At 39.0% G+C, this 23561-nt stretch overlaps 1 protein-coding gene across 2 annotated transcripts in view; it reads left to right on the top strand.

The window, feature by feature from the left end:
- The window catches only part of LOC124875959 (copine-9-like), a 195269-nt gene that overhangs the window by 30409 nt on the left and 141299 nt on the right, over positions 1–23561 (top strand). For both annotated transcript variants that reach the window (XM_047378403.1, XM_047378411.1), the window contains 2 exons: positions 8060–8106; positions 22498–22601. In XM_047378403.1, the coding sequence (XP_047234359.1) occupies positions 8060–8106; positions 22498–22601 (151 nt within the window). The remainder of the gene's footprint in view (positions 1–8059; positions 8107–22497; positions 22602–23561) is intronic.

Below are 23561 nucleotides of genomic sequence, written 5' to 3' on the forward strand. Positions count from 1 at the left end.
CCAAGTATAGTTTAGGCTACAAATAGAGGCCTTTAGGCCTATTAGTTAGACTTACAAGACAGCATGTGACTGTGATATTTTATGTAATCTACTGATATTAAATGTTCTGGTGACATTGACTTATAATTTGTGTTGTTTTTTTTGTGTATTCTGTTGTTGGACTTAGGATTACTGGTTATAAATATTTATCAAAAATTATATGTAAAAAATAATAATTAGAAGAAATAAATTCTAACCAAAAATCATTTCCTACAAATAAAGATCAGAGATACACTCTGGTGGTGTGCCTATTTGGCTCATAACACTTAATAATTACCATTAGTTAAGTATCAATAATAATTAATAATTGTTAACCAAAACCACGCTGTACGTCACTGTGTTATCAACCATTTCACAGAATGGTGTGATTCTAACCTTCTCTTGACAGAGAATCACTCTTACACAAAAAACAAATGCTGTCTCTATCTATATGAACATGTATTAAACCAATAGTCCCTCTTACAATCAAACCATTCTGGTCCAACAATGTTTACCTAATTAAGTATGCACTATTCTACAAAAGGCGTATATTAATAATCAAAAAAATAAGAATATGTGTGGGAGGATAGGTGGAGATCAGACCAGCAGTTTATGGACAAATAAGAACAACACAACAATTTGGATTAATTTGGAAAGATGAACAAAGGCGACTCAACATGTTCCACAGAGGCAGCGCCCCCAGGTGCGGCTTAGCTCCATATAATCATACATTTGTAAACCCCCCCAAAGCGGGAACTCCGTGAAACACGGAGGGCCAACTGTGAGACAATGAGATGAACATGAGGCTCAGTTCGTAGCCACAGTCTGCTTTAAGAATTTACTTTAAACTTAACTGAGTAAGCGCTCAGTTAAGAATACAGTAAATGCTTCTGGGTTCAGCAGTGTTAAACACCAATCAGAAAGTTTGGTAGAACTTCAATGAAGCATTTCATGTCACATACAACTCAAAGCACATTGAGTTAAATGAATGGTGATTCTAAAATTACCCTAATTACCCTACTGTACCCGCCCAGGCAATTTTTTTAGTACCAACAAAACGGAACGGGATTACTTGGTGTCGTCTTCTCTGAGCACCAAGTAGAGAGTGGAGCTTCATGTTTGTCAACTTTTCCAATTTCGGCAGAAAAGGGAAAAAATGATGGACCATGCACAGTAAACTGGAACAAAACAGAAGAGGAAAATTAATCTCCTTTGGAAAACCTTTGTGGGTTTTTCTAGATTTACATGTTACAGACGCGCCTTCGGTAAAGTGAATCTCCTGGTCTTCATATCCCAGTGAGACTTCTCATGAGATTGGCCAGTGATGGAGGATGGAAATGAAACCCGCCGGCGAGTTTTTGATTGTCCAGGGATTGCCCCCTTTTGTCGAAATGGAAAAGTTTGTTTGCTCAGCTTTTTATACCTCAGATAACATCAGCTTTGATGTCCATCACTGCGACAAATGCTGAGCTGTGCACGTCGAACTGTGCAGCCCCGTTGGTCCATCTGACCAAATTGGATGACCCAACACTGTTTTGTAGAACCCCTGGTACCTGAATCTGCTTATTAGAGCAGGTAAAGCATCACCTGGCCTGATCATTGACTTGGGGACATTTAGCCAGTGCATGCTCTGCTATCACCACCATAGTAGATCAGACATTAATCTTAGTTAATAGTTAATTTCAGTTAATGCATTTAGTTATGTTTAAAATTATGTTCATCCATGTATGTTAATTTTGTAGTTTTCACGGTGCTGGAAAGTGTTCTGGAGATGCTAGGTATATCTTGGATGTTAGAAAACGGAGAATAAATATTGGACCAGTCTCTCTTCTGTGATTTTTCTGATTTTAAGGGCGTCTACATGTAGGCTGTGAAACTTTAAATGTTCTTCAGTCTGAAATATAAATTTGTAGAAACAAAACAAAAGACAAATGGTTTTTGTTTTTTTTGTAGTTCTTCTCATCTTGTAATAAGAACTACAAAATCACAGCATTTTTCAAAGTCAGTCATTTGATTTTATTTTGGTGTGTCACCCAGATACTTTTAATGGTCCCATGTGGCCCTCCTTGTGAAAAATGTCTGGGGGTGCCATTGCCCAGGAGGAGTTACTAGGGAGAAGGATATCTTGGTGTCCCACCTTGACTTGTCTGTACAACCTGACCTAACATCAACAGATAAACGTGAGTGTATTGATATAGGAATGGGTGGCCTCAATAAATGCAAAACCAATGTTCTTCTGGAGCATTTCAGATGGCTTCTGGAGTGTTCAGTGTCTCAATTTTTGTTTGCTCTGCTTAATGAAATGTTATTTAATGCATCCAGAAGACTATTGTCTAAGAACAAAGTGGTACGTTACAGTTTAAGAGTTTTCTATTTTTTGTGCTTAAAAAAAAAAAAAAAACAAGTTCTGACATGTCCACTTTTGAGATTTATGGTTTTATTTTTTTTTATTTCAGAGTCAGTTTCTATTTAACCAGTTTCATGTCATGCTTGAAGACTTTTAATTCTCTGTTTCATATTCTTTTTTTTCCATCCCTGTAAAAGTGCCTGAAAGTAATAAAGTAATCTACCACAGGTAAATTTAAAAGAATAAACCTTTTAAAGTTAATTTATATTGGAAATCAAACAAAACAAACAGAGGTGAACTACTCATTTATAAAAAAAATAGATGTGGTTGACATTTACTAATAAGCTTTCAGGTAAATAAGTAATGAGTTGCTGCTTTCTTAACTATAACAGGTCTACTATATTACTGTATCATTTCACAATTTAAACTGTGAATGAGGTTGGAATGCCAGTGAAAAAAAAACAAAAGTGTCTCCTGCAGTAAATTTTCTTCAACCCGATACGGCAGGTTTGCCGTGGCCTTTCCTCTAGGGTTCAAAAATTGGGTTTCTGGTCTACTTTGCCTTATCTCTCTCCTGACAGCTTATCACTGGATTAGGTGGGATGTGACCACCCTCGCTTACCTAATTGCTATGTGAGGGGTGTATTTTAGAAAGCTTTCTGACAATCAGAAACCTTATAACTGCACCTTTACTTCAGATGAAATCTGCCAATGTTTAACTTGGATTTCCACTAATCTAGTACCCAAAACCCCTTCAAAGCCTTCCCTTCATAGCCTTTTTTCTTTTATCTGGCTTGTGACAACCAAGCTTTGGACTATTCTGTTTTTTTATTGCGTCCTGTAAATGTCTTCTTAATAAACCTCTATGTGGTTAATCAGTTCTCCCTCCATCTCCCAGAGCTCCATGTTCTTCCACCACCTGATCACCTTTGTATTTTACCTCACAGTGCACAGCTTGGGCTCTCAGCCTGCACCGGTGCTAAACGCGTCTTGTTAGTCCAAGGAATTGTGGTAGACACAACGATATCCTGAGTTAAAAATATAAACATATGTATTTATCAGGCACTTTATGCAATTCTTTATTCAAATAGTAAATCTAAAAATCCCAGGACAGCAACTCCATACATGATTTTAGATGTGGTGAAAAGACCTGCTAAAGTTCATATTAAGCATCAAAATGGGAGAAAGTAGTTTTAATGACCGAATGTGGCATGGCCATTGCCACAGATGGGATGGTTGGAGTTTTGAAAAAAAAAATAAAATAAAAACTGCTGATCTACTTGGATTTTCACTCACAACCATTTCTCGGTAAGATGTAAGATGTAAGAGGAGAATCAGCAGATTGGTTAAAAATGGTATAAAGGGCAACAGTATCTCAAATAACCACTCGTTACAACCAAGGTACCCGGAATACCATCTGTGAATGTACAGCATGTCAATATTTGAAGTAGATGGTATCTGATTTGTTTCAAGGGTCCACACTGATTGTGTGATGGTGTGGGGGGATATTTTCTGCACTCACTCTGCCTCTTATGGCCCTTTTCCATGAGCTCAACTAAGGCCGGCTCCACTCCACTCAGCCCGCTTTGTGAGCATTTTCATTACTGGCTTTTCCGGCCCCGTACCGGCTTTTTTAGTACGTTCTCCCAAGCAGGTACAATAGGGGCTGAGCAAGGTGCTCACCAGGAATTTTTATGAGCGTGGCGGAGAAGGGGGGACAGACACACCGCATGCGTTATAGCCCACATAAAAACCACACGGAGGGAGACCAGATGTCAAAGTGCCGATACGCTCATAAAAAATTTGCGTATAAGCCTAATTTCAGCGTAGCAGTGACAACTTTCAGCATAGCTGAAATGCGCTGGCCTGTGATGGGCTGACTGGATGTTAGAGTTGGCTTGTTCCTTGGTAGATAATTAAGAGATGAAATACCTCCTGATGTATGCTGGCATGTAAGGTATGTAGATGTTGGGTAGTAATTGATAAGTAAATCTTTTAGAATCCAGTTCTGTGAGATATTCATTTTTGAATAGTAGCACCTGCATTAAGAAATAAGTTGGTTGTCTGCGGATTTGTTTAGTAATTCGCTCTTTGTGAAATAACATTTGCATTTAGCTAAATATAATATGCATGGAGGTTGTAGAAGTAATTTAAGGAAAACATGATGGGAGGCACTGCTGTCTTACCTTGAGGCCCTGGGCTTCATTGCGCCACCACTGCCTATTCCTCTGCCTTGACTAGAACATCAGCAAAATGTACATCTATTTTATGTTTATGTTTATGGTATGCAAATATTCAATGGCAACCCTTAATTTATTTTTTAATTAAATTTATATGAAGGCAGGCAAAGAGAAATCCTTTGTACTGTGAGAAAAGGTGAAAGCCAGACTAGTGTTTGCCAGAGAGAATGTAGAGATAGATCAGGACTTCTAGAATGATGTTCTTTGGACAGATGAGTTTCAAACTATTATTTGGACACTGAAACAAAAGGACAGGAAATGAACCTCATACCACCTCAAGCATGGCAGTGGGATTGTCATGGTTTGGCTATGCTTTGCTGCAGCATGACCTGAATCAGATGGTGCTTAAAGAAAATGTAAGACCCTCTGTAAAAGCATTAAAGCTGAAGCAGAACTGGACCCTGCAACATAAAACACATACCAGTAGATCCACCAAGGACTGGCAGAGAATTAAGAAATAAAACGTCCTGGGCTGAGTTAAAGCCTAGATCTTGATCTCATCGAGATGCTATGGGGTATGTTCAAACAGGCTGTGCTTGCAAGACATCTCACAGTTGAAATTTGGGAGCTGGCCAAACTTTGCTCAGACCCTTGTCAGAGACTCATAGAAAGCTACAAAATGCATCTCACTAAATGTATTTCACCTGAAGGGGGTAAGACTCTCTATTAGGGGCTAGGGTGTCTTAGCCTTTTTCTTATTTTATTAATGGGTAAAAAAAGTTAATGTTTGTTCTTAAATTACAATTAACACCCTGTTTTGTCAGATATAAACAATTGTAAATGTTCTCATTAAGGAATCAGAAATTTAATGGGGTGTCCTTTTATATGACTAGTATTCATTGATGCCAGTCATACAGACAACATTTTATCTAAAAGTTTGTGTGTTTTGACAAATGTGATTTGGAGACTGGGAAAGGCAATGGATCAATAATACATTTGTAATACTTTCAATGAAAAGGGGGAAAAAGAGAGTGCTCTATGGACTATGCTTGTACCTTCCCATTTGATGGAAACCTATCTCCATACGGAAGACCTCCTATGCCATTAAGCCATGGAACAATATTAGAACTTAATATAATTTATGCCCCATTCAGAATCAGTCAAATCCCCTTTTGCAACCATGATGCAGACAGTGTTTCTAGGATTGGTTTCAGAGGGATATGGAATTGCCTTGTCGTTTAGCGGCGCAGATGTGCTCCTTCCTTTTTCTGTCACTTTCCATAAAATGCACAATCAGTCAGGTCCTTTAGGCTTTAACTCAAATGAATCTGAGTCCTCTGTCAGCCTTTACTGCCCAAACTCTGGATGCACCATGCTGTTGTGCTTTGAACTCTTGGAAATGTTTACGTTTTAGTATGGCATTAACAGACTACACCTTCCATGTGTTTTCACATATTTCCTCCTTTGTTCAATTTAAAAGCGAACAAGCAAATGATGAACTGATTAGCCTGTGCTAATCGGTTTTGCAAAACCAATTTAATGTGCCCTGTATGCTGCTTGCCGCATGGTTACCAATGTGACAAAGAAAATATTGTTTTCTAGTAAACACACCGGGCTAAAAGATTCACTCCCTGCTCCCCTATCTTTCTTATCTACCCTCTCTTAATTGCTCATTAAGAGGGCAACATTTGGTTTTAATCACTTCCCAATTTAGATGATCTGAAGTTCAGTATAGCTAATGTCCAAACTTCATACAGGCACAAAGTGGCTGATGGTGTCTAGACACAAATAGCATCACTGGACTTGAATACACACCCCATTAGAGCCTTAGTGATATATATATTTTTTTTGGCTTAAGCACAAATTAACCTATGTTTCAGCTAAACAGGAGTCTTTTCAGTTCGATGTTTTTAAAACATATATATAAAAAAAGCAATAAAAGGTAAGGGATTTTTGTTTTCTTGATTATTTTTTGTTTTAACAATGCTTTTTGATTCTAAATCCTATAACCTTGGAATGTCAGTTTTTTCCATTTAAATCAAACTCTGGTCATGTTTCAACACACCTGAATCACATAATTAGATCTTTAGCAGAACTCTGTAGAACTTGATAACATGCTGAGAAGGTAATTTACCTAACTGATTCAGGTGTTTTGAAACAGGAAAACATCTAAAAGTTGCAGAACACAAAATCTTGATGACTGAAGTTTTAGACGCTTGCTTTAAAAAGTGCCACATTTTTAAGTAATATGCTTTTGCGGACAGCAGAGTACACAGCAGAGTACATGGGCTGTGCCCATAAAGAACTTGCCAAAATCTCTCTGCTAATGCCGAGCAGTTGATTCTTCTAATAACTTATCTGGTGTCATTTATTGATTTGGATGGTTGAAGTTTAAAGATACTAGACTCACTGACAAATAATAACATAGTCATAAAACAAGCCAGGGCTTCAATAGTGTGTGTACACAACCATAGCAACTTCAAAGCTTCGTCTCATACTGGTTACTAGCTTAGTCACACACTGTCGGGGGATGATGTCCCATTTTTGTGGCAAGTCAGCCAATATGGTCTTCTGACTCAAACAGCACACCCAAGCTGATCCTACAAGTGCTCAGTGGAGTGGAGGTCAGTACTGCAGACAGGTCATTTTGTAATTCTGGAGGTAGTCTCTGGTAAATCCCACTTTGTGGGCGTGAGGACATAATGGATTACAGGGTTTGTCTCTAAAGGTGGATAAATGACATTGACACTTGTTGCAGAATTAATAAACCCCTCTTCAGTAAAATTACCTCCTATGGTGACAAGCCATGTCTTTTCTGTGAGTTATCACACCACACCATCATACTTCATCCACCAAAGGTTTTTACCCTATCAATGCAACAGTAGTGTTCTTTCGCAGCCTTTACCATACGCGCAGAATCTGGAAGTTGCCCTATGGCATGCCTGAAGCACTGACTGACCACTGTAGCAGTGTCCATTCTCTGAGTTGCTGCTAGTTAGGTGCACCTTGATTACCAGAAGCTCAAAACAAAAGTCAATAACAGACTAAGTTAGAAAACTGCTCAACCCAAACACTCACCTGTACTGCTGAACCCACAAATGCATTTTCTTACAAATGGGATTAAGGTTAAATGGACAGACTTTTGAAAATAAAATATTTCTTGGAAAGAAGTTTTGTTATTTAAAACAAAACCAAAAAAAAAATGTATCGACCAGACAAAAATGTCCTTTCTCTTTGTTTTCATCCTGATTGTGTTTCATGTTGTCCAAATGGTACCTGCTTCTTTTTGACATGTTATTAGGTAACAGCATATCTTAAAGCTTATTCCTTAAAGTGTGCTAGATTTTAATAAAGAATTGTTTACCCGTCTCCAGCAACATTGAATGTAATGAAATTGGAATTGAAAGCAAAAGGTGCCAACATGCAGAAACCATAACAGGCTTGCTGCCAAAGTTGAAACGTATTATTTTTAATCTATGTTTTCATCTCTCTCTTCTTTCTGTTTCTCTTCTAGTGGTTGTTTTATATGTGCAGGGTGTGGGAACCAAAGAGTGGAGAGAGGTAAGTTAAGAAACCTCACATCAATATCTTATATCATGGAATGCTTTGTATGTGTATAAATAATGCAAAGTAGGTGGGTTATTAAAACAGAGACCAGAGGTTGCCCCTTAAACCAACAGCTTTCTAACTTTAGGCAAAATAAAAAAATGCTCTTAATACCTACCCCGTCCAGGTGAGTTAAAAGCAAAGGTTGACAGATACTAAATAAAAAGGGGCCAATTTTATTGTGGTATACCAATTTAACTGCAATCATGACTTAAACGTAGGAAGAAAAATATAGTTCATTTCAGTCTCATAAATCTTTCCTTTTACTTATAGCTCTTTGTAGTCAGACACTGTTTCTTAGGGTGATGTCTGATTGATTTGTCTAATTTCTTCATCTTTTCTGTCACATATTTTTGTCTTAACTGAATTTAACTTTGCTTAGCCATCTGAAATCCAAAGTCTACCATAGGATGTCATTGCACTGTGAAACTGGACAGCGCAGGTGCGCTGGACTGGACAGTGTGTCTTTACCGTAAAGACACACTTGCGAGACACGGCGGTCTCCGAAAGTACCAGGAAGTTTCAAAACAATGGCATGCACATACAATTCAGAACACATTAGACTCTAAATGGCGACTCTAATCGCACTAAAATTTCCTACTCTATCCTGCACACGCTATTCCTAATAACGAAATAAAAATAAAAGGATGGGTTTTACTTTGTTGAAGTCTTCCTTCTGAGCAGAGGGAGAGAGGAGGAGGGGGGGAAGTTGGAAGTTAACGTGCGTCCACAGTTAACTTCGGGAAGAGTGGTCAATCTTCGTCCTTTGGCCTCCTTGGCGAAAAGGAAAAATATGATCTGACCGTCAGCAGTCGACTAGAACCAAGCAAGGAGGGAAAGTTGCTTCTCCTTGAAACTCCGTGGTTTTGGTTACGTGTTAAACTCACGTCTTCGATCGGCAAAGTGAAATTTCTGTCCTTCTTATTCCAGAAACCTCTTTTATGAATTTTTTGTTGGCCAACGAAGGAGAATAAATAAAATCCACTTGGGACTCTTCTCCAGAAATCGATGCGCTTCAGTTGCTGGTCCGGTTTCCAGCTTGAAACGCAGCTTCGTTCAAATGTTCGCCTTCCTATATTGCCTCCTGTAACGTCAGACCTGGGACGGCCCCGTCATATCAGCCGCAGTGGCTGCTGGATGTTGTAGGACAGACTATCCTGCGGTACAAAATGGCCGATGACGTTGGAAAGGCATAGTGGCGTCCAACAACGTGCAAATAGTCCAATATTCAGCAAACAAGTGGTCCAACAAATGAGTACCATTTCTGAGAGCGTAATGATTTGCTTTATTCAATTCAGTCTTATTTATATAGCGCCAATTCACAACACGTCGTCTCAAGGCACTTCACAAAGTCAATTCAATTGAATCATACAGATTTCAAGTCAAGTACTGTCATAATGGGTTTTCTTAGACTCCGAGATACACAACCACGAGGACAAAAACAGCGTTTTAACAGTTTATTTAGAAACACAGATAAAGGTCGGACTGGAACCAGGGCTGGAGCTGGTGGACAAACGCGGGGTCTCTCTGAAGGAGAAAGACAGAAGCTGGTAAACACTCGGTGGAATCGGAGAAACTGTGAATGTGTTCTTGTAGATGCTGACTTACAGGGGTTGGGTTCTTGGCAAGACCAGGGGAAAATAAGTACTTCTCCACGGTGGCTTGAGGCTGACAGGCTGTGAACAGTTTTCGGAGGATGAAGTGCTTTGTTTTTTCTCTTCCAGGAAACTCCACTGTGGTTGGAGAGTTTTAACATTGGAGGGTGGACAGGCAGGTTGACGGGTGGTTCTCAGGTGACTCCTGAGAAGCTGGGCTTGGAGTTGAAAGCAGAGAGGAGGCTCAGGGCTGAGGTGTCGAGGCTGGAATTCTCAAACTCCTCTGAACATGACACGAGTGAAAACGGAGAGCAGAAAGGTTCCACAACTTCCTTCAGTGAAGGGTGATCCGCAAGGCAGGGGGAGAAAAACAAGGAGCTCAGAAAAACTGCTTGGAAGCAAGACTGCAGAGAAGCAGAGGTCTAGCTGTTACCATGCCAAGTGAGAAAACGAGTTGACGCCTCCCTCTGGGTTTCCACTACATAAGTAGCCCAGCTGATTGTTCTCAGATAAACAACACCTGTGCAGCAGCACCTGCCAGTCAATTAATCCTAACTATCGAACAGTGTAGTCAGATTTAGTTATTTATTGATATTGGTTAAAAAGTTTTTCTATCTAAGGAAACCCAGCACATTGCATCGCGTCAGAGACTTGTAGCAGTCACATGTAGTGACTGTCCACTGTCACATGTAGTGACAGTGGACAGTCCCTGGCATTGACTTTGCAGCAATCCCTCATACTGAGCATGCATGTAGTGACAGTGGAGAGGAAAAAAAGTAATATCTGCAAACTTACTGGAAACATGCTCAGAGTAGAATTTAATTCAAAAGCAGGTTGCAAATAAGCAAGCAGCACACTGCATGATGAAACCCGGAAGGGGTTATGGGGTTGGGACATACCAATTGCGTAAATTGGGGGGTTATCTGTATTTAACACTAAATCAGATAAAAAGTCTGAAAACTGATAAAAAAATTGAGAGTAAGGGCCTGGTGGACAGTACAAAACAACAAACAGAAGTGGTTTTAGTGCTTTGCAATTTGGATGAGGAAAACTAAGGATTAAATAGTCAAATAAGTTGTTGCTACTAATTGTTCTGGGACTAATCAATAAATCAGACTGAAAGATGGTTGCTACTCCTCCTCGCCCAGTATTTCGAGGTATGTGAAAATTTAAATAAATCAGAAGGAGTTGAGTCATTTATAGTCTTTACTACTATAGTCTATTACTATTATGTTTCTATAATTTATAGTAACTACATTTGCTTGGGACATTGGGAACTGTGACCGAGGGGGCGTGGCCATTGATGGATTTGGAAATGAGGGCTTGGACCCCTTTCATAATTACTTGCAAGTCTAGTTTAGCTAAGCTTTTTACATTAACCTTCAATAGATATTTTTAGAAGACAAATATATATCCAATATTTTACAATATCTGTTTATCACTGAAAGCTGCCAATAAAAATAAGGACCCAAAATGTGGTGATTTGTGTGATTTTTTAAAAATTTATAGTTTAGTATTTATTTTCAGCATTTAACTGTTTCATTACATTTCACAGTGTGTAAAAATGTATTCATAATCACAAGTTGTATCACAAGCAATCGGCTTAGATCCCCTACTCAGGCCCACACAGTTTTTGAATGTTAAATACTTCAGGCAAATCTGTCTGTGGGATGTAAAACTCTAGCAAAAGAGCCACAGTGTCATTCTCTGTAATCTTAATATTTTCTAAGATCCGCTGTAGTTAATATGATTACAATCGAATCTTGGGACCAATTTGATTTTTGTTGTACATGCTTTCCTTGGGTACAATTTTACAACAGTTTAGTGATGTGTCTTACCATCTCTTTGCGGATGAAATTAAACTTTATTGTTTTTTTAAGACGTTTGAGACCCATAAAGTGAGCTCCTTGATGAACTACTTTTTACAATTAAAGCAATGGCTGAGTGATAATTGTCTACAACTAAACTCCAATAAAAGACTCTCATTATTGCACTAGATAGTGCTTTCCTGATATTAGAAAGCACCTAGGCAGCCTCAGCCAGGCATCAAGACCTAGCATGAGAAATCTAGGAGTCATATTTGACAAAGCAATGTCTCTAGAACACCATCTAAAACAACTTTTAAAGACCTGCTTCTTCCAGTTGCTCAATATTTTAAAGCTCCAAATAATTGTCTCAAAAAATGAGCTTCAGATGTTGATTCATGCTTTTGTTTCATCATGTTTAGACTACTGCAATAGTGTTAGCTTGTCTAACCTAAAAGGAGGTGGCCCGTTTACAGCTGGTACAGAATTTGGCTGCGAGGATCCTGACGCGCATGAACAGCAGAGCCCACTTTACCCCTGTCTTAAAATCTCTTCACTGGTTCCCTGTAGCATATTGTATACATTATAAAATTCTGGTTTTGACATTCAGAGCATTGCATGGGCAGGCTCCTCCCTACATCTATGACTTGATTCAGCCTTACACTCCAACCCGTAGCCTGAGATCCTGAGAGCAGAATTCAGGGATGCTCCCTAGCAGTTGCTTTAGGACCTAAGGAGACAGATCCTTCCAAGATGTTGGACCAAGATTGTGGAATGAACTCCCACACCACCACTGTCAATGCTTTTGAAAAGCAACTTTGGAAATTATTTGTTAAACAAGCATTTTGTTGCTGTGATGTATTTATAATTTTTATTAGATTTTATTTTTTTGAATGTTGTTTTAACTGTATTTTTACTGTGAAGCACTTTGTGACTGCAGTTTGAGAAAGTGAAACATTTTCTTACTTACTTACCTGGCATCAGCGAGCATATCGAGAGAGCAGCTTAGTTATCCTGACTGAGACATGGTTAACAATGAACACACAAACATGGACTGTGTGCGTGTTCAGAGTTCACGCACGCACAAACATGGACTGTTTTCATTTACTCTGTACTGACAAAACCAAAGAGAGCAGCAATAAGAGAGGAGGGGTCGGGCTGTCCTTCTGAATGATATATGACAATTCTGGGCATTTATATTATAAAGAGACACTCAGCAGTAAGGACATTGAGCTCACAGCTGTTCGCATGAGGTTGTATTATACAGTACCTTGCGAAAGTATTCGGCCCCCTTGAACTTTTCAACCCCTTGCCACATTTCTGGCTTCAAACATAAAGATATAAAATTCAAATTTTTTGTGAAGAATCAACCACAAGTGGGACACAATCGTGAAGTGGAAAAAAATTTATTGGATGTGTCAAACGTTTTTAACAAATAAAAAACTGAAAAGTGGGCGTGCAATATTATTTGGTCCCCTTGCATTAATACTTTGTAGCGCCACCCTTTGCTGCAATTACAGCTGCAATTCGCTTGGGGTATGTCTCTATCAGTTTTACACATCGAGAGACTGAAATTCTTGCCCATTCTTCCTTGCAAAACAGCTGGAGCTCAGTGAGGTTGGATGGAGAACATTCGTGAACAGCAGTCTTCAGCTCTTTCCACAGATTCTCAATTGGATTCAGGTCTGGACTTTGACTTGGCCATTCCAACACCTGGATACGTTCATTTGTGAACCATTCCATTGTAGATTTGTCTTTATGTTTTGGATCAATGTCTTGTTGGAAGATAAATCTCCGTCCCAGTCTCAGGTCTCTTGCAGACTCCAACAGGTTTTCTTCCAGAATGGTCCTGGATTTGGCCCCATCCATCTTCTCATCAATTTTGACCATCTTCCCTGTCCCTGCTGACGAAAAGCAGGCCCAAACCATGATGCTGCCACCACCATGTTTGATAGTGGGGATGGTGTGTTCAGGGTGATGAGCTGTGTTGCTTTTACGCCAAACATATCGTTTTGCATTGTGGCCAAACAGTTTGATTTTGGTTTCATCTGACCAGAGCACCTTCTTCCACATGTTTGGTGTGTCTCCCAGGTGGCTTGTGGCAAACTTTATACGAGACTTTTTATGGATATCTTTGAGAAATGGCTTTCTTCTTGCAACTCTTCCATAAAGGCCAGATTTGTGCAGTGTACGACTGATCGTTGTCCTATGGACAGACTCTCCCACCTCAGCTGTAGATCTCTGCAGTTCATCCAGAGTGATCATGGGCCTCTTGGCTGCATCCCTGATCAGTCTTCTTCTTGTTCGAGATGAAAGTTTAGAGGGAGGGCCGGGTCTTGGTAGATTTGCAGTGGTCTGATACTCCTTCCATTTCAATATGATTGCTTGCACAGTGCTCCTTGGGATGTTTAAAGCTTGGGAAATCTTTTTGTATCCAAATCCGGCTTTAGACTTCTCCACAACAGTATCTCGGACCTGCCTGGTGTGTTCCTTGGTCTTCATGATGCTCTCTGCGCTTTGAACAGAACCCTGAGACTATCACAGAGCAGGTGCATTTATACGGAGACTTGATTACACACAGGTGGATTCTATTTATCATCATCAGTCATTTGGGACAACATTGGATCATTCAGAGATCCTCACTGAACTTCTGCAGTGAGTTTGCTGCACTGAAAGTAAAGCGGCCGAATAATATTGCACGCCCCACTTTTCATTTGTTAAAAACGTTTGAGACATCCAATAAATTTCATTCCACTTCACGATTGTGTCCCACTTGTTGTTGATTCTTCACAAAAAATTTTAATTTTATATCGTTATTTTTGAAGCCTGAAATGTGGAAAAAGGTTGAAAAGTTCAAGGGGGCCGAATACTTTCGCAAGGCACTGTATACCAGAGTTACCGGTGTATGTCCCACCGACTGCTATGTCTCAGCAGCCTGTGATGCTATCCACACTGTCACACAGCATCATGGACTATATTAACTTCTTTGGGGATAACACTGATCCCCTAATCAAGGTACAGTGTTTCTCCAATAACAAGTCCTGGATTAATCCTGAGATAAAGGCTCTCCCCAAGGAGAAGAAGAGAGCCTTTAGATGAGGAAACAAAGAGGAGATGAGAGCTCACCCAGCCCCATGCTCAGCCTCTGCAGCTGCAACCTCTTTATGTTTGACACAAACTTGTTTTTTTTCCCTGGCCATCACCCACCCCCTCCACTTCAGAATACTCCATCCCACAACTTCCCTTCCACTATCTTGTCCCTTTTAAAACTTCAGATAAGGAACAACCTGCGAAAGATTAAGGTGCGAAAGCCTGCAGGTCCGAACGGCATCGGCTCCAGGCTCCTGAGATGCTGCACAGATCAACTGTGTGGCATCTCAGGTTTCTCCTTCAGGTTTCTCCTTCATGGAAAAAACTTGAGCCTGAAGCTGATTAAAGTACGGCTGTGAAAAACACCCTGTGTGTTACCAGTGTTTAAGGCTAGATCTGAAGGACCTCACAGCTACACTGCCTGTACCACTGACCGCATCTGATGAAGACACTCATTGGTCCTCAACCATCTTCACCCCATGTGATTCATTTGTTGGATCGACTGCAGTTCACCTACCAGCCTGGCTTTGAGGTGGATGATACCCTCATCTACCTCTTCCACCTAGCTCTGACCCACCTGGAGATGTCTGGAAGCACTGTAGCACTCATGTTCTTTGATTTTTCCAGTGCCTTTAAAACCATGAACCAAAGAGCTTCTTTAGTGAAAGTTGCATCTTAGTGCTTAGTTATTGCAGGTCCTTCCTCCCAACAGCTGTTAGATATTGTGTGTATCTCCATGCTTTCATTTGCCTTTCACTTTGCTGCTGGTATACCTGAATTTCCACCACTGAGGGACAATGAAGGACATTTCTATTGTATTGTATTGTATTGTATTGTGTTCTAAATACCTCTGTATGTGGGGTATCTGCTCTACCTCTATGTCACATGTCACCCCTCACACTACTGCTTTTACCTGTTAATGTTCTGTCCTTGCATAACAGAATGGATTCATTTTAGCTGTTGTGTTTTCATTCTTGGCTGGCTCCATAGGAACGTCTCTCAATACATAACTTTTTGCTCAGTGTTAACATTTTGCTCGGTGTTCAAAAAGACAATGAAAAGCATTTTCAATGGGGGCTGAAATCTTCAGAAATCCAGGTACCTCATAGAAGCAGTCTCAACGACATGCTCCAATGTCCTGGATCCAGTGTCCTGGTTGTGGGAAACGACATAGGCATAGCAGTGTGTAACATTAATCTGAAGATGTTACTACGAGTGGTGGCTGAATTAACATGACATAGAAGAGTTTGCTAGCCACATCAATTCTTTGTGGCTTCATATAATTATAATCTTACTCATTTCTTTCTTGACCATTATATTTTAAACCTGGAAATGTTCTGTTTAAGGAAAATGTTTGCTACACACGGCATCAAAAGGTAATTGTTCTATTACAACCAATTTTCATGCCCCCCATGGCACTAATACAGTACTTTAGTGTATTACATGAGTTTAATTTATTTGATTGAATTTGGTGTGGCCCATAATAACTCTAAGATGGGTAGGTGCAAACGGCTCCTTCAGCAAACAGCGTTTAGCCAGGTATGTAAGCAAATTTTATGAAATGATGAAATTATTTGCCTATGTTGCGAGACCATTTTTCAACAAATTTGATCCAATCAAATTACACCCACAATCTCTTGAAGCAGAACGGCTTTATAAGCACAACTCTTATTAAAGTGATAATCTAAAGTGTGACAAAAAAGAATAAAACAATTTTTAACTAATATCTTAGCCATAGAAATGGAAACCCATAGAAAGAAATAGAGGATGTGTTGCTATATAGCAACCCCTCTTAGTCTCACATGAATCTTTAAGTACCACAATCAACAAATATTAAGCGCTGGTGGAGTACTATGGCCAATCACGGCGCAAACAGATCAAACTAAGTTGTAAACACAATAGAACTAGTGGTAGCTGTCACTACCCGATCTGTCCCAGAGGCACGATCCGTACTGTCGGCTCATCTACACATGCACAAACAGGATTACTTTCAGGAAGCCATTTTTTCTTTTATCTCATCCTATATTTATTTTTTTTTTATCTTTTATTGAGTAGGATGCTTCTTTTTATATTTCATTGTGTTGGACCACTTGTTTGCTGAATATTGGACCACGTTGATGGACGCCACTATGCCTTTCCAACATCATCGGCCCTTTTGTACCGCAGGATAGTCTGTCGTACAAAACCCAGCGGCCACTGCGGCTGATATGACGGGGCCGTCCCAGGTCTGACGTCACAGGAGGTAATATAGGAAGGCGAACGTTTGAAAGAAGCGCTTTCATGTTGGATACCGGACCAACATCTGAAGCATCTCTCTCTGGAGAAGAAGAGGTCTCACATGGATTCTTCATTTATTCTCCTTCGTTGGCCAACGAAAAATGCATGAAAGAGGTTTCTGGAATGAGAAGGCCAGAAATTTCACTTTGCCGATCGAAGACGTGAGTTTTACACGTAACCAAAAACCACGGAGTTTCAAGGAGACGCAACTTTCCCTCCTCGCTTGGTTCTAGTCGACTGCTGACGGTCAGATCATATTTTTCCTTTTTGCCAAGGAGGCCAAAGGACGGAGATTGATCACTTTCTTGGAGTTTAACTGCGGAGGTGCCTTCAACCCCTTTTTTTTCCTCTCACTCCCCGCGCCAGAAAAAAGACTTTAACAAGTAAAATCCACCTTTTGTTTTTATTTCTTTATTATGAATAGTTCGGGCAGGATAGAGGAGATTTAGTGCGATGTAGAATCGCCACTTAGAGTCTAATGTGTTCTGAATTGTATGTGCATGCCATTGTTATTTTGAAACGTGATTATTGTTGTTGTGTGAGTCCGCCGAGTCTCGCAAGATTGTGCTTTTACTGTGCAAATACCTGAGAGCAGGTGCGCCGTGAAACTGGACTGCTATAATAACCTTATGGTGAAAATCAACCATTTTCATTGTCTTAAAGTTCATGTTTTACTGGTTTGCCGCCAAAAGGGTTTATGATCCTTTGTGTGGGCTGAGTTTTACAACCTTGCTGGGAGAAGGTTTATGACTGCCCGTGTCCTGCTGAGCTACATTTTGGGAGGGGCACACCCAAAGCTTCCTTCAACCATATTCCCCTTTTATTTTGCCATAACTGCCATAACTGCTGGTTTGATCTCATACACACCCACTGCTGTTTTGTTTTATTTTGTTTAGTTAGATATTTTACCCTTTTGTGTAGAACTTTGAGTAGGTGAAGATTATTGGATCGAAGAGCTAATTGTATCAGGCTGATTGGTTTAATAATTTTTCACGCAGATAAAGAGAAGACGTTTTGTGTTTATTTTGTGCAACTGTGATTTGTCAGTCAAAATAAGGTTAAAGTTCCACACGTTTTGGCAGAAACGGTTGATTAAACAGTGACATCTCTGGTAAGAGTTATCAATTATTACTGGGTATTTAACGGTTGTAATTATCAAAGGCGTTGAGCCACAATTACAACACCAGAAGACATCTCTGGTTTCGATTCATAAATGAGGATTTTTGGTTAAGAAATAAATTTTCTCAAATTATGATTTTTAATTATAATTATTGATAAATATTAATTAATCAATAATCATAATCCCAACAATTGTAATTGTATAAATAGTACATGAAAGGAATAACAAAAGTACAAGCAAAAATGGATGAATCGCATTTCGATAGACCGTTTTGACTGCTCTGAGCATGCGCAATGATTACGTTGCACAGAGCGAAAAGTTTAATTTGTTTGAAAATTTGATTCTCTCTGCACTGTACACTGCAACAATGTTGATCACAGAATGGATCCGTATGCAGTCTTCCGTCACCTGAATTTTTCTGGAAAAGAGGACGTTTTTTTTTTCTTTCTTTTTTTTAAAGATGTGGATTTTTATTCCAGGAAGAAAAATTAAAACGAGTGTCCACCAGAGGATGCATAATACGTTACAGTTCAATCAATATGTCTAATAAACAATTTTCTAGTAAAATATATTTTTCATACAAAATAATGACAATTGTTAATAAGTGAATTATAGGATTGTCTTGGAAAGTAGGTCCTTTTAATAGCAAGCAATCATATAATATCATATATATGTTTGCTTTATAGATCTACTTTTTAATAATATCAAAATGTGTACATATGTTATATTAAAGCTATTTACAGGATATAATATAGCACACCGTTATCATTAAGGATGGAAATACTTATTTCCAGTACTGTTTAAACGACTAAAGCACACGCAACAGTAATATGGAAGTAATTCTCTTTGCACATGCACAAATGAGCTGACAGTAAGGATCGTGCTTCAAGGACAGATCAGATAGTGACAGTAGCTTTAGCACTCTGCCGAGACACAACTTCCTACTGTGAACCATTGAACAGTGGGTTCAGCACATCTGATGGGCCAGGGTTCTGTGCAGGGTGACTGAACCCACAGCAGACCATACTTTACATTGGATCCAATGTTTTCTTAAAAGATGCAGTCTTTTGCTCGGCCAGGGAGCTCAAGACTTTAATGCATGTGTCCTTCCCAAAGCAGCCTGTGAAGAGCGAAAGAGAAATGCTGTGGGGAGCAGGGTTTTGCAGCTCTATGACATCACAAGAATTCCAGCTATGACTTCTCCTTCCTGAGAGCTGTCATGAAAAAGGGTTAATACTGTGCATTATGAGATTTTACCAGTTTCTGTGTGTAGTTCAGTCCTTGTCCCCTCCCATGGCTGGGTCCAACAGTGTTGCTCCTCAATTCTGTTAGTGATCGTCATGTTGGTTTTACCAAGTCTCCATAACAACTGTAGATGCTATATGCCAATTGGTTTCTTTTTGGAACGTACCCGAATTTTTTTTTATTTTTGTAGTTTCTTTCTGTTAAACAGTCACAAACATGAAGTGTGGGCTAAACTTTACTAGGATTTAACTGAGATTGTCTGCTTAAGTCATACAAAACTAAAACCAAGCTTTCTATCATAAAAACTTAAGGTGGATTTAGCGTGTAACAAAGGATGAAAATGTGGAAAAGTCCCCCATGTCTACTATTATATATAGTGGAGGATCAGTCATTTTGTGTGCTTGTTGCTCTTGTAAAGGCCAATGTAATTAGGCCCTTCAGTCCTCAGCACAAACCTTTATAAAAATAAAACTGGTGTGAGCTGAGAAGAAGAGAGTATGAGACTCTGAATGATCTGGAGAGATGCACCAACCCTGTGAAATGTTATATAATGTGGGTTGTAAAAAGTATCAACAGCAATGCCAATAATTGTTCCACACATAATCTTATTTAAAAATAGATTTACTAACATGGAATTTTTGTTCCCTCTAAAAAATATTTACAAGTTAGATTTTTCTGCTGTCGAGCTTTGAGGTGCCACTAATTGTGGGTGGAACTGCATTACTGCCAACAATTATTTATTTGATGAATTAAAGAAATACTCTGAGTTATATCCATATTAGAAAACATCTTGAGTTTTTCATACCAAACATGTTTAAAAACATGTTATTTTAATTTGCCTGTGGTATTGTATTCAACATATTATTGCATTTTCACCGTTACCAAGCAATGTAAAGACTCAACTCTACACAAATCCAGATATGATTACATACACATATAGTGGTGTGAAAAAGTGTTTGCCCCTTACAGATTTCTTCTGTTTTTGCTTTATTGTCACTCCTAAATATCAAAAAATAATCATTGGATAAGGTTAATCTGGCTAAATACAAAAAGCAGTTTTCAAATGGTGATTTCATTCAATAAGGGAAAAAAAAGCAATCCAAGTCAACCTAGCCCTAGCCCTCTGGGGAAAAAAATAGTCTCCTTTGTTAAATCATGAATTAACTGTGATTAAACTATATTTTTAGAAAGCTGAGCTCAATTTCACAATTGACCCATTCATAATTATTACTTGACCTACACATAAAACACATACACATGAAAGATTTCAGAAACAGTGGAAAAACTAAGTTTTTGACACCTATCAACCTGGAAAGGGTTACAAAACCAATTCTAAGACTTTGGGATACCAGCTAATCAAAGTGAGAGCCATAATCCACAACTGGCGAAAACATGCAACAGTTGTGATCCTTCCTAGGCGAGGCTGGTCAACCAAAATTACTTTAAGAACACATCAACAATTCAACCAGGAAGTCACAAAACAACCCAGAACAACATCCAAAACTCTGCAGGTCTCACTGTCTCAGTTAAGGTCAGTGTTACATTAACGCTCAGCTTGGACTCCTGCTTTACTTGCACTGCCATACTTGCACACTGATCATCTGCACTGTTGTACTGCTCTCGCACCCAATACTGCTCTATATTTACTCTCACTCACTTAAAACTGTGCACATATAATTATATTATAATGTAGATATGTTTATACTGTTTAATTTGTACTGTATTGCACCGACTATGCCAAAACAAATTTCTTGTATGTCCAAAAACGTACTTGGCAATAAAGCTTTTCTGATTCTGATTCTGATTCTGATTCTGTTCAATAAAGAAGAGAGACTGGGCAAAATGAACCCTATGATAAAATGCAAGGACAAAACCAGCAAAAAAGAAGACAAAGGTCCATTTCTCATTTGCCAAAAAACATATTGATTATCCCCAAGACATTTGGGAAAATATTATTCGCCCTGACAAAACAAAAGTGGAACATTTTGAAATTTGTATGTCATGTTATATCTAACCTAAAACTAAGACAGCCTTTCAGAAACACAACATCATACTGACAGTCAGATATGGTGGTGGTAGGGTGAGAGTTTTGGGCTGCTTTGCTTCTACAAGAACAAGACAACTTGACATATTTGATGGAAGCATACATTTTGCTCTTTACCTGAAAATCCTGCAGGAGAATGTTCAATCTATCTTTGGTTATGCAGCAGAGCAATAATCCAGAGCACAATCACAAGGCCAGCTCTAAATGAAGTTTTAGAGTGGCCTAGTGAAAGTCTGGACCTAAATCCAATTCAAATACAAAATAAATCTGTATGGAGGCAAAATCTTTTCACAGCACAGTATATATGTAGTTTGCATCCCCTGCTGATATTTTGCTGATACAGTAAATGCATTGTGTGTTCAAAAGTACAGGAAAAAAACTCTTTAATTTGTCCCATGTACATAGCCAAAGTAATAAAATATATTTGCCTTTCAGACCAGAATTCCTACCTTTGGATAACAAAAAAGTCTCCAATAGCAACAAATCCATTCCCTAATCTGCCTCAACAAGACACCGATTAACCAACATTGTCTCCGAAATTATTAACCAAAGGCCAAAAATAGACACAAAGCAAGCAAACATCATGGGATTTTCCCGCTGGGTTGATATGGCAGGTACTTCTGAGGTCCAATGCACTCCCCTGCTAGGGTTTGTAATGGATAGGCTGGGGACACAGTTGATAGCACAGATTATGTGTGCTGGCCTCTGAAGACATGAGTCGAGGCACTGAGGCTGTGGCGAGGCAGTGCGAAAATCAATAGCTCATTACATGGTCCTCTCAGGCCAGATCAAAGAAGGCAAAGCCAGTGGCCCACATGAGGATTACCTGTGTGATTGTCAGACTGATAGATAGATAGATAGATAGATGCCATGGCTCAGGAGGGAAGATGGAAGCGGGCCTTGTTGAACACACAAAGGGGGGAAGATGATTGCTCCGATGTACTGCCCCTGATTTCTCTGGGGTTAGAGACTTTTTTACAGACACCTTGGCATGATGCAATTTAGTCCCATTTCTGTAAAATACATTTGAAATGTTTTGATTATATTATCAAAGTTTTGAATCCAGCTTTTTATTTAACTATTTACTCATTTGTCAGTATATTGTCAAATATCAAATATTGGGTCAATGCTGATAATAGTTAATATCTTCTGTCTTTTCCATTGTTATAGTTTGGCAGGACAGAGGTAATCGAAAACACCCGAAATCCAGATTTTGTCCGAAAGTTTGTGCTGGATTTCTTCTTTGAAGAGAAGCAGAACCTAAGGTTTGATGTGTAAGTATATATTTGTTAATTTTGAAAAATTCACATGAAATCATTCACACCTCAAAAATTAAATGTAGCAATTAAGGGTGTAAAGGTACAGTTATGCCCATTATGACTTCTTCTGATTTGCGTTAATATTAATGCTTTGGAGTGGCCCAGTCAGGGTCCCGAATCTGATAGAGAATCTGTGGATGGAGCAAAATATTAGGGTGATGGCTTGAAGGCCTTTCAACCTTAAGGACCTTGAGTTCATAATCAAAGTGGATGATCAAAATACCACTGAAAATATATAAAATCCTGGCCTGCACTTATAAAAAGGGTTTTAAATAAGGCTAATAAAGAATGTTTTATTCACTGTTCGTCAGCTGGCGGAAAATAGGCCACTCAGCTTTTTCTTCACTAACAAGTCAGATAGGTTTTAATGGTTAGAAACATGACAATGTATTTTTTATAAAACACAGTCAGTCATGGTTGGGAAACTGCAGGCTCGCTACTTGAACAGACATCAAACTGAATTATTCGAACTGAAACGGCAAGAACTGAATATAAATGTACCCAATAAGAAGAAAAAACAAGCTAAAGTAGCATTTGAGGAGTCCGATGCTAACAATTCAGACCAGAATAAACTCATGACAGATGCTGTGGAAGTCTTTATAGCAGCAGGAATAGAACCTTGTCTTGATGTTGAAAACAAATTTTAAACATATGTCAAAAGTAATAGAGCCACATTAAGATGTTTGCTCTGTTCAACATCTTAGTTACTAGCTAGCAAACCTCATATATGAGCACAAGCTTCAGTTGGTTAAGACTTATCCAAATCTTCTGCTTTAGAGTATTTTCACATTTTTATCAAATGTCCTGTATGTTGGCCATATTGGAGGCTGTTATTAGTAAAGTGGTTTTATACTAACTGCCGATAATTTCTGATTATGTTTAAGATCTTTTAGGCAAAAAAACAAAACAAAATCT

This window comes from Girardinichthys multiradiatus, chromosome 1 (genome assembly GCF_021462225.1).
Source record: "Girardinichthys multiradiatus isolate DD_20200921_A chromosome 1, DD_fGirMul_XY1, whole genome shotgun sequence".
Taxonomy (NCBI): Eukaryota; Metazoa; Chordata; class Actinopteri; order Cyprinodontiformes; family Goodeidae; genus Girardinichthys; species Girardinichthys multiradiatus.